Consider the following 12,608-nt stretch of genomic DNA (forward strand, 5'->3'; position numbering starts at 1 on the left):
GACCATCCTGTCGCTGAGCAGGCTGCCCAACATGATGTTCTTCATTTCAATGACTGCTTCACAGCCTGTGCCATATTGATCCTTCCCAACAACACCAGCTTTTCGAAACTGAGCAGGTTAGAACTCTCTCTGCAGTATATCCTATGTTCCTCCTGTAACCCTCCTGGTCTCAAACTTCATTAGTCATTGTCCTCACCCATCAAGCCCCTTCCCTGTCCCCATTCCAGCACTACACAGCCCTCTATTCCATCAACATACCAGTATTTTTACTTCTCTCCTTTTCTGCTACCTCCCCCCGCCTCTCGCCCCCCTCCATCTAACCTCCCAACTGCACTTAGCTGCCCTACCCTCTCTCAACCTCGTCCCTGGTCACTCCCCAATAGCACTTTACCGTCCCCAACGCCTACCCTGCTATTCCTCCCCCTTCCCCCACAGCCTCCGCCTTACCCTCACCCAGTTGCCTTGCCCATCAGCTGCTGCTGCTCGTAGTCTGGGATTAGCTGCCAGCGACTGTGGTCATGTGTGTGTGAGTTGAGTTTGTGTGAATGTGAATGTGTGTGCTTTTTTTACACACAGGCCTGTCTGTGACTCGCACCTAGCAACTTTCCTTTTCATAATACTGTTACATTTCATGCTGGATTTTCCAAATGTTACAGACAGACTTGTGACTAATGAAGTGTTCATCAAGCAGATCACATGTTCCAATTTCACACTGTCAAATTTCATTGATTCAGATGAATACCTTCAGAAAAAAACTTTCTAACACTTCAATTTATGTCAGAAGTAACCAATTTTCTGTTTCAGAAACACTTTTCTTTCTATTGCCAGTCTGGTTTACTCTGTACTGTGTCACTGTGATTTTTCTGTCCAAACAGCAAATCACATATGCCACTTTTAGAGTCCCATTTCCTGCCATAACCCCCTTTGCATTGCTCGATTTGATTTGACTACTCTCTACCACCGTCATTTTACTTTTGTCATCAGTCATCTCACAACCCCTTTCTGTAAAGCTCCCTTTCCAAATTTATATGAACTACTACTTCCCTTTCATGGCCCTCAAATCTTATATAAGCAATCTGGTTTCTGGACAAGTTCTAGGAAAGCTACCACTCCCTGTATCTTATCTCTGATAATTTCAGAAGTTGAACAAGTGTGTTTTGTCTATGTTCTCAAAAACTTTTTCTAAAAACTAATATTATAAATGTGAGTTTGCTTTTCTTCAAACTACCTTCTACCACAATCTTACAAAAAGGATAGATTGCTACCTACCATACCTAGATGAGACATTGAGTTGCAGACATGTGCACCAAAATGTCTGCTACACGTTTGAGCTTTCAGCCAAAATGTCTTCTAATGTAGGCCTCTGTGGAGCACAGTCATGTGTGAGAGTAGTTGTTCTGTGCATACTTGTTGCTTTCTACTTCAGAAGAAGGCGTTTTGCACCTAAGTTCAAATGTGTAGCAGACTTTCTGCTGTGCCTGTCTGCAACTCAACATCTTCTCTATATGGTGAGTGGCAATATATCGTTTTCATAATATTGTCATTATTTCATTGTTGATTTTCCACTGTTTGATTTTATCTTCCAACATAAGTCATACAGTCAGTATTGCCTTTCATGTTCTTATATTTCTACAGAACCATAACTGCTCTTTGCCCAGGTTGGCTTCTACCTGTTGTTCCATTCTTCTACAGATAATTGTGTCATTATTTAGCAAGGGCATGTCTTATTAAACTACTGGTTGAATAACAGTCACACTTGTCTGCTCCTGTATTCTTCTTTGGCACTGGACTTACTAAATTCTTAAGTTTTTACATATAACACAGTTGTGCTATGGTCATTCAGAATGCAATACAATGACATATGCTGCAATGACAACATTTATACTGGAACAAGAATGACTTATCTTGCCTGGATGTGTTAAGAATAAAAATCCAAATAGATCCCAGGGCTACTGAGTGTACAGAAAATTGAGTAACCTGAAGTGCCCCTCATTAGTCCATCATTGTCCTCCACAAAGATACCTTGCCAAGGAACTTGGTCCAGTGGCCTCACACGCTATTCGACAAACTAACAACAATTATCATGAACAGGTTTCTAAAGGAGTAGGTACTCAAATTGACAAATCAAGCCCGTGTTGTAGCAGGAATTAACAATGCTTGTGAAAGAAAACAAAAGAGACACCTAAAAAGCAAGGCTCAGTTATCTGAACTAAAATAAAAACACCCTCAACCCAAACGTCGGTATAATTACTACAGTGTTAACTAAGCATGGTCATGTTGCACGTGGTATGCCAATGCCTACTCTGATATCTGAACTGACTTGCTCAGCCATTCATCAGAGCATCTACAGCCTAACATAGATTCCAAATGATGGTGCAACTTTTGACTTCTTTCACCTCTGACAGTATTTATTTATGTGAAAAATGCAAAGTGATGAAAAAATGATATGACAGAACCAACTGAGGGATGAACTGGATTTCGCCACTGAGCCAGATTCCTTATCTGAACTTTGTGGGTCAAACCTCAAAAATATCAAGTCTCATACAGAAACATGGCACCCAAAGTAATTTGTTGGCATCTAAAGTTTCAGATCATAATATTAAAAACTATCAGTCTCTGGCAATCACATGTAGCATGTTTATTAAATTCTGTATCAATGTGGCAAATTGCATGTGTGGCAGACTGTAAGAATAGCTGAAGAAAGATTCTAGTAATTAAGACAATGTCCTACACTAAAATAGCTCAATTAATCAGATGTCACTGAGCACTGCCTGAAGTATAACCAGAATAAGACTATGAGTAATAATTGGTAGTATTCAACACATTCTAATAGTACTTCACACAATACACTTTGTGTTGAGAGACAATGCTCTCATCATTATGTTTGGTGAGACTCGGCCATTGTTACACTGCATGAAGTGTTTAAATGCAGTAAATGCTACCAATTATTACTGTTAAGTGTAAAAACTGCTACCTCAGGTCTGACTAATGAATAACACCCACCCACCACTTTCCCTTCAAATTGCTTGCTCCGAACTCTCAAACAAAATCATTCCCATTTTTCTCATGGTCCTCCAATATCCAACATCTCTTTTCCAATTTGGCTTGTATTTCAGGATCTCCTTAGGGAATTCTGTGACCTGGCATTGTCATAATTTGTTGTCTCCAATCACAAAATTAAATTAAGTTTTGAGGTAGGGACTCTAAATTGGTGGATGAGAGTAATTGCAATAGTGAGGAGAGCAGTGATGAGTGCTTCAGGAGTGTAATTTAAGAGTATCGGTAAGTATGGAAAGGAAGAAAACAAGGAGGAGAGAACTACAATGTTCAGAGAACTTAATATCCCATTAACTTAATATCCCATTGTGGTCATCAGTAGGGCCAAATCCTCTCGCTCCACAAAGCAATGGAGAAAGCTGTGATATAATTCATGAAATTATTGAAAGGGATGATAATTAGAAAGGTTAATTAGGAACTGTAAACTGCCGTTTCTCCTCCTGTTGCTAGTCAAATTGAGATGATAATTTTTTCAATGATTAGGACTTGGGGCCAAGCATCACTGTGCTTTAGTGGGTATGGCCATGTGTCTGGTTGAAAGTAAACAGTACATCAAAATGAGAATGCTGGAGAACACAGTAAACAGACATGCAAGTTCGTGTGTTATTAATGACTGGAATGTGACCCAGTTTATCAAGCTTTCATTGGTCTAAAAAACACCATAGCTGATAATGACTAAGTATTCTATGGAATGTCACTCCAGTGTCAGAAAAAATAATGTGCATGGGCAAGGCCAAAATTGGAACACTAATGCAAATCATAGTATGTTACCATCAGCAAGTTACGTTCTGGTTTGAAAGCAATTGATATGTTAAAAGACTTTGCCAATGGCAATTGAGAAAAGGCTAGATAAGTTCCCTTTTTGTACAAAAATATAAAATCAACCTACCTCAAAAATTTGTTCCCTATAAGTTTTAATGATACCTGCCAATAGAAGAATGGCACACTTTCTGACAATCCAAATAGTTCTGCAATATATACAATTCTACAAATTTTATGTACTGTCTCTGTAACGGGACTGGAAACTTGATGGCTAGTAATTCCTTATTAACATCCACCTGCGTTAACTAACCTGGTTGACAACATGGTCAGAGCGAGACTGGTCTCCGGCATGCCTGAAGCATGTGAAGGGACACCTGTAGAAGAGGCTGACGCCCCCCTGGTATGTGATGCCAGGCAGAGGGTAATCATCCCAATCCAGGTAGCACGCTTCAATGGCTGGCTTGAAGCCCGAGAATATTTCCACATCATTGCGGAAGCTGTTGGCATTTCTGTTGTGGGTCCCTGGCCCACTTCCTGTCAGACCTTGTGGGCCTGCAAGTGCGGCACCACGGCTCTTTGTTACCTGCAACAACATAAACGATGGAATCTACTGCACCAACCTCTCAGCTACACAACCATAACAATGCACGAATAGCACAACAACCATTTGACCCAGTCCTCTGTTACTAACAAGAGATTTGATTCCTTTTCTATCAAAATAACACTATATGTACATTATACAACATGGATAAAATAACTTTGTGATTGACAGGGGGTCAGTGTTAGTGTGCAGACAGCCAATATCCATAAGGTAATCAACATTGCAACTTTGCTGTGGCTTGGGTAACATTAATGTGAAATTAATGACCAGTCAACAACAATTCGTTGCTATGTAACCAGCAAAGGGCAAGAACACAATCTTATATTTTAGTGTGGCTCATATGATCCAAAGGGGTTCTGTAACGCACTGCTGATTTACCCCCTTATAGAAGCATGAATTATTTATGAAGCATCGTAATTAGCATGACAGATATTGATATAATTTAAAATCAATTTATTGATTGAGATTATTAATAATATTAAGATAATATCCTTTGGGATAATAATGTGGGCTACAACAGATAAGTTATCCTTGACCACATGTTTATTCAAATAATCACACACACTCAGTGCAGTCACACACAAGTTTGAATCTACCATACTAAATGCCTAAGCAGAGCAACAAAACCACAAAAAATATGCATCGATAGTCACAATGTTCAACAACAGCATGCAAGTCTTTAAACATTAACAAATTTAATCTGATCGGAATTATTCTGCCACTGATAACCAACCTGCGACTAAGTTCACCAGCACGCACAGTTCCAAAATTAAGTCCCAAAATGTTTTACATTAAAATATTTCTGTGTCTGAGTCAAGTTGAATGCAGATACAGATTTATATACAAATATACTCTCATATATGTAGCTATTTTTCAAGTTATATTAAAAATAAAGATTCCAAGACTTACCAAGCGGGAAAGCGCCGGCAGACAGGCACATGAACAAAACACACAAACACACACACAGAATTACAAGCTTTCGCAACTGGCAGTTGCTTCGTCAGGAAGGAAGGAAGGAGAGGGAAAAATGAAAGGGTGTGGGTTTTAAGGGAGAGGGTAAGGAGTCATTCCAATCCCGGGAGCGGAAAGACTTCCCTTAGGGGAAAAAAAGGGACAGGTGCACACTCGCACACACACACACACATATCCATCCGCACATACACAGACACAAGCAGACATATTTAAAGGCAAAGAGTTAAGGGCAGAGATGTCAGTCGAGGCGGAAGTACAGAGGCAAAGAAGTTGTTGAAAGACAGGTGAGGTATGAGCGGCGGCAACTTGAAATTAGCGGAGGTTGAGGCCTGGCGGATATCGAGAAGAGAGGATATACTGAAGGGCGAGTTCCCATCTCCGGAGTTCGGATAGGTTGGTGTTGGTGGGAAGTATCCAGATAACTCGGACGGTGTAACACTGTGCCAAGATGTGCTGGCCGTGCATCAAGGCATGTTTAGCCACAGGGTGATCCTCATTACCAACAAACACTGTCTGCCTGTGTCCATTCATACGAATGGACAGTTTGTTGCTGGTCATTCCCACATAGAAAGCATCACAGTGCAGGCAGGTCAGTTGGCAAAACACGTGGGTGCTTTCACATGTGGCTCTCCCTTTGATTGTGTACACCTTCCGGGTTACAGGACTGGAGTAGGTGGTGGTGGGAGGGTGCATAGGACAGGTTTTACACCGGGGGCGGTTGCAAGGGTAGGAGCCAGAGGGTAGGGGAGGTGGTTTGGGGATTTCATAGGGATGAACCAAGAGGTTACGAAGGTTAGGTGGACGGCGGAAAGACACTCTTGGTGGAGTGGGGAGGATTTCATGAAGGATGGATCTCATTTCGGGGCAGGATTTTAGGAAGTCGTATCCCTGCTGGAGAGCCACATTCAAGGTCTGATCCAGTCCTGGGATCAGACCTTGAATGTGGCTCTCCAGCAGGGATACGACTTCCTAAAATCCTGCCCCGAAATGAGATCCATCCTTCATGAAATCCTCCCCACTCCACCAAGAGTGTCTTTCCGCCGTCCACCTAACCTTCGTAACCTCTTGGTTCATCCCTATGAAATCCCCAAACCACCTCCCCTACCCTCTGGCTCCTACCCTTGCAACCGCCCCCGGTGTAAAACCTGTCCTATGCACCCTCCCACCACCACCTACTCCAGTCCTGTAACCCGGAAGGTGTACACAATCAAAGGGAGAGCCACATGTGAAAGCACCCACGTGATTTACCAACTGACCTGCCTGCACTGTGATGCTTTCTATGTGGGAATGACCAGCAACAAACTGTCCATTCGCATGAATGGACACAGGCAGACAGTGTTTGTTGGTAATGAGGATCACCCTGTGGCTAAACATGCCTTGATGCACGGCCAGCACATCTTGGCACAGTGTTACACCGTCCGAGTTATCTGGATACTTCCCACCAACACCAACCTATCCGAACTCCGGAGATGGGAACTCGCCCTTCAGTATATCCTCTCTTCTCGATATCCGCCAGGCCTCAACCTCCGCTAATTTCAAGTTGCCGCCGCTCATACCTCACCTGTCTTTCAACAACTTCTTTGCCTCTGTACTTCCGCCTCGACTGACATCTCTGCCCTTAACTCTTTGCCTTTAAATATGTCTGCTTGTGTCTGTGTATGTGCGGATGGATATGTGTGTGTGTGTGTGTGTGCGAGTGTGCACCTGTCCCTTTTTTTCCCCTAAGGGAAGTCTTTCCGCTCCCGGGATTGGAATGACTCCTTACCCTCTCCCTTAAAACCCACACCCTTTCATTTTTCCCTCTCCTTCCTTCCTTCCTGACGAAGCAACTGCCAGTTGCGAAAGCTTGTAATTCTGTGTGTGTGTTTGTGTGTTTTGTTCATGTGCCTGTCTGCCGGCGCTTTCCCGCTTGGTAAGTCTTGGAATCTTTATTTTTAATATATTTTTCCCATGTGGAAGTTTCTTTCTGTTATATTTTTCAAGTTATATACACACATAAAAAATGTTTTGAATCACCCTGCTTCCCAGAACTCCTGGAGACAGACGTTGACTGTGGATATTGTATCACAGACGCAGTCCCTTTGACTGTTTGGAGATGTCAATAAACATGCCCAAATATGTAACAACCATGCAGGAGCAGTGCCTACTAGACGGAGGGGGTCCGAGAGTCTATTAAATCCAGTCTTTCCACCATGGAGGGAGGCGCGCGGCTCGTGTTGTCTGTAGTTCAACCATGCCTAGACGGTCAACACCGCAGTTCGATCATGTCCGCATTGTTACTTTGTGACAGGAAGAGCTCTCAACAAGGGAAGTGTCCAGGCTTGTTGCAGTGAATCAAAGCGATGTTGTTCGGATTGTAATGGATCTGGGAGATGTATTATTTTTAACTGAAGTTATCGATACCAAATTTAGTGGGCGAAGTGGTGAATGTTTTTCTCTTATATTTTTATCGGAATTTTTATAAATTATAATCTACTTATTTTTTATGTTAATTTACTATTATGTTTAAAAATTGCAATATATTGATTGATATTGGTGGATATGACGAACAATATCAAAGAGACTTATTACAAGCGGAAGTTTGGGTGTCGTGAGGAATATCTTTGAAGCTAGAGTCATTCTTTGTCACTTGTAGAGTCGGCTGTGGTCGGTTGAGACACAGTCGTGGAACAAAGTTGTACTTCCCTGTGAAATAAATCGAAAGAGAATGATGAACTTATGAGTTTTTCGTATTACTTTTTATATCAAGTAGCAGCAAGCAAGCACATCCAAAAAGAAAAATGGTATTAGAAACACCCAAATTGAGACAGAACGGTGAACAGCGGAACTTCTGCATCCAACATACGGCACTATTGGAATCATACTCATATTAGACAACTGAAGCCACCTGAAGGAATTTAACTATAAAAGTGACTACTTTATTTGATCTATGCCAGGTTTTATTACAAAATAACAATAGTGGAATGACAGTTTCAGGATGTGGAGAAGATATATATAGAGACAGAAACTGTCGATGACATGCCTCACTCAAGGCACCCAAGGGCTACTACTACAGTGGATGACCACTACCTATGGATTATGGCTCGGAGGAACCCTGGCAGCAAAGCCACCATGTTGAAAATAGGCTGCACGATGTGCGACTTCACTCCCGACATCCATGGCGAGGTCCATCTTTGCAACCATGACACCATTCAGCGCGGTACAGATGGGCCCAACAACACACCGAATGGATTGCTCAGGATTGGCATCACATTCTCTTCCCCAATGAGTGCCGCATATGCCTTCAACCAGACTACTGTCGGTGATGTGTTTGGAGGCAACTCGGTCAGGCTGAACACCTCAGACATACTGTCCAGCAAGTGCAGCAAGGTGGAGATTCCCTGCTGTTTTGGGGTAGCATTATGTGGGGGCCAACATACACAACTGGTGGTCAAGGAAGGTGCCGTAACAGCTGTACGATACACGAATGCCATCCTCCGACCGATAGTGCAACCATTCTGGCAGCATATTGGTGAGGCATTCATCTCCGTAGACGACAATTCGCACCCCTATCATGCACATCTTGTGAATGATTTCCTTCAGGATAACAACATTGCTCGACTAGAGTGGCCAGCATGTTCTCCAGATATGAACCCTATCGAACATGCCAGGGATAGACTGAAAAGGGCTGTTTATTGATGATATGACCCACCAATCATTCTGAGGAATCTACGCCGAATCGTCGTTGCAAAGTGGGACAGCCAGGACCAACAGTGCCTTGATGAACTTGTGGATAATATGCCACGACGAATACAGGCATGCATCAATGCAAGAGGACACGCTACTGGGTATTAGAGGTACTGGTGTGTACATCAATCTGGACCATCACCTCTGAAGGTCTCACTGTATGGTGGTACAACATGCACTGTGCGGTTTTAATGAGCAATAAACAGAGCGGAAATGATGTTTATGTTTACCTCTATTACATTTTTCTATACAGGTTCCAGAACTCTCTGAACTGAGGTGATCCAAAACTTTTTTTGATGTGTGTATATGCGCATAGTCATTAAATTATCGATCTGTTAGTCAGAGATTGGTTTGATTTCAAATTTTTAATCTTTTTCAAAAAATTGACTTGCATCATACTTAAAATTTAGGATTGTCTTTTGCTCTGAATTACCTGTTACCAATAAGAATGATTTCTACTTCCTCTAAGTAGCTGACGTATCTTTCTTCTTCTGCTCAAGGAAGAACGGAAAGATTAGAGCTTATTTGGACGAACAAGACAAAAATTTACTACAAGATACAAACGTGAAAACAACCTCTCCACATGTAGTATTCATCTTTGAGAAAATGAACGCACTGGAGTAGATATAACCACTAATCTTTCTATTCTTCATACGTCAGAAAAAGGAAGCTACATGAGCATCTTGGAGGAAATAGAAATCCAAACAACATCCTAAATGAACAAATAGAATTAGGAATAAAAAAATGTATCGAGAACAGATAATTCAAAACAAAAGACACTCCTAAATTTTATGTATCATATTTATTTTCATCAATGACAAAACACACACACAATATATCTAACAGCTGGATTATACATAGGTCAAAATGGGCCATACTTGAAACCGTTATCAACAAAGAAGAAATATAAAAGAACAATTCTTGTGCACTATCTTTACAATGCATTTCTAAGCCAGTACTATCATTACAACCACACTTAAACCCAAGTGCATCTATAGCCACATATTACCTTCCAAACACCTTGCCAGTTCAACAGTATATCAGCAAAACATCCACAGTGCTGGCCTGTAAACCTATTATAAACCTTGGTTACCGGACCACTTGCTCTACACACAACAACTTGCAGCTTTACCATCATTCATGAAATTCACCATCATCATGCTCATGCTGACGATAAGCAATAGTTTACATCTGGAGAAATCATGGTTTCTGCAATCTTCTTCTGATTATTCATAAAATAATTTATTACTATTGACCCACCAATAGATAATAGATAATAATAGATATTTGGTTTATCCCTTAGGTAACACATAGTGCTGCTCAGGATGTGTCACATGCCTGTATTGTTTATCTTTTGTTGATGATTCTATAAACAATTTTAGTGTTACTCAGTTCCTGGGCCATCTTTCCTTGCTTCCTCAAGCATGTGGTGGCACACACACCCCTACCACAGGATATTTCCAAGTCACTGAGCCATTTAACACACCGAGCACCCTGCACTGTCCCTCCCCTCTCAAATGCTTACTGCATCCAGCAATAGCTCGGGTTCTCTGTGCAACACCAAATGTGATTACCTGGCCCAACCTCATTACGGCAACTCACTCACACCTTACACTGCTCAACCACACAGTCTGCATGCACATACCACACTTAGTGGACTCACTGTTCGTAATTTCAAGACATACCAAAAGTAGAGACAACAATGTGAGCATGTGACACTTGAGAAACAAGAGTAGCAGGCACTTGCTTCTATCACTTGATTCACTGAAAATTCAATCATGAAGTTATTTAAATCAAAGTATAGCAATTTGCCAGGGTTGACTTCTTAAGATAAACACACAGAATTGAAAGCTTAGCCTAGTTCCTCTACCAGAACTCCAAGCATGGTGAAGGAATTCCCATACTGACCTTTTCAATAATCTTGAGATGCCAATCGGAGAACTGTCCATGAAGCAGTTGCCTCTCTTCAGGAGACAGCCCAGGGTTGAGAGCTGCCAACCTCCAGAGAATGACAATCTCATCGCACAGGGAAGAACATGCATGTTGTGATGTGTGACTATTACTGTTCACACTGCCATGTTTTCCTCCTCCGTGCCCCGAACTTCCATTGTGGAGTGCTACTTTTGTATTGAACCACCACACAAGAATCTGAAATAGCACAAGCATGCCAATCAGTTGAGTCCATACTAATGACATTCATTCCAAACTGCTGAACAGTAATTAAATTTATGATGGATACATTATTATGATACCAGAAATTTGGTATAACTGTGGTGCTAGGTGGGCGACAGGTTAAAAAAAAAATTTAAAAAAAATTAAAGAATACTGCCAAGCTTTCACAAAAAATTTGATATACATGAGGGGAGGTGTAGGAAGCCTGTGGAAGATGGAAAGAGGTAGTCCTCACATGAAGGAGGAAGAAGGTGGGAGGTGGGAGTAGGAAGGTGGAAGAAGGTGGGAGGTGGGAGTAGGAAGGTGGAAGAGGAAGAGGGTGTGAGGTGGAAGACAGAGTGTAATGTGGCAGGTGGACAGAGGGCAGGTTGTGAGGAGGCATGTGGAGGAGAATAAAAAAAATACCCAAGCAAAATTAGTCTTGTTTATATACTTGTTGACAACTCCACAATATTATTGGCAGAGTTCATACATTTCATTTTACGGTTATATATTTTTGTATATTACACCATAATACATGTTTTTACATATTTTATCTTTATGCTACATAAAGTTACATACCATATTTACTCGAATCTAAGCAACACTTTTTCACGATTTTCGTAATACAAAAAACCGCCTGCGGCTTGGAATAGAGTGCAAAGTAAGCGGAAGTTCTGAGAAATGTTGGTAGGTGCCGCCAGAACTAACTTCTGCCGTCGAATATATGTAGGCATGCTTTGCACGCAAAGATACAAAGACAAATACTGGCGCCAAAGCATCTGCGTCAGTAAATAAATTTTTTAAAAAAAGGTGGAAGACGAGCTTCGAATTTCGACCACTGCATTTTCATACATTATCCAATGCAGTAAACACAAATTCCGTATTGTTCATCTTCGAATGTAGCAGCATTTCAATGTACTACGAAAATCCGACTTGCAAGACTGTTTGGGATGTTTGTCAATATGGCCAACTCTACGGTCTGAATTTTTTCCTTCCTGTGAGAAGAGATGATTGCTAATAGGAACTTTTATGGATTGTGAATCACATGCAGTATTCTCTGCACCATAAGAATAATACGAATATAAACATGTTGCCATGTATTCTTTCATGTTTGCTGCTACCTCATTTAAATCCTGTCTGCCTAATAAACTACGAAACTAGAGTGAGACAACAGCAAATGCGGAAGAATATACATATCACGTAATGTTTATATTCGTATTATTCTTATGCCTAATAGTGATACATTCAGAAAAGAAGCACGGCAACTGACTAGATTTTTAAATCTAAGATGACTAATTTCTGTGCAGAATGTAATATACTAAAGAGGCGTCCGCAA

The 12,608-nt window shown here is 41.3% G+C and overlaps 1 protein-coding gene across 2 annotated transcripts in view; it reads right to left on the reverse strand.

Moving 5' to 3' along the window:
* LOC126281408 (zinc finger SWIM domain-containing protein 8 homolog) overlaps positions 1 to 12,608 on the reverse strand; it is a 463,855-nt gene that overhangs the window by 107,981 nt on the left and 343,266 nt on the right. For both annotated transcript variants that reach the window (XM_049980356.1, XM_049980349.1), the window contains exons 7-8: positions 11,027 to 11,266; positions 4,130 to 4,402 (exon numbers count right to left, since the gene is read on the reverse strand). In XM_049980356.1, coding sequence (XP_049836313.1) covers positions 4,130 to 4,402; positions 11,027 to 11,266 — 513 coding nt within the window. The remainder of the gene's footprint in view (positions 1 to 4,129; positions 4,403 to 11,026; positions 11,267 to 12,608) is intronic.

This window comes from Schistocerca gregaria, chromosome 1 (genome assembly GCF_023897955.1).
Source record: "Schistocerca gregaria isolate iqSchGreg1 chromosome 1, iqSchGreg1.2, whole genome shotgun sequence".
Taxonomy (NCBI): domain Eukaryota; kingdom Metazoa; phylum Arthropoda; class Insecta; order Orthoptera; family Acrididae; genus Schistocerca; species Schistocerca gregaria.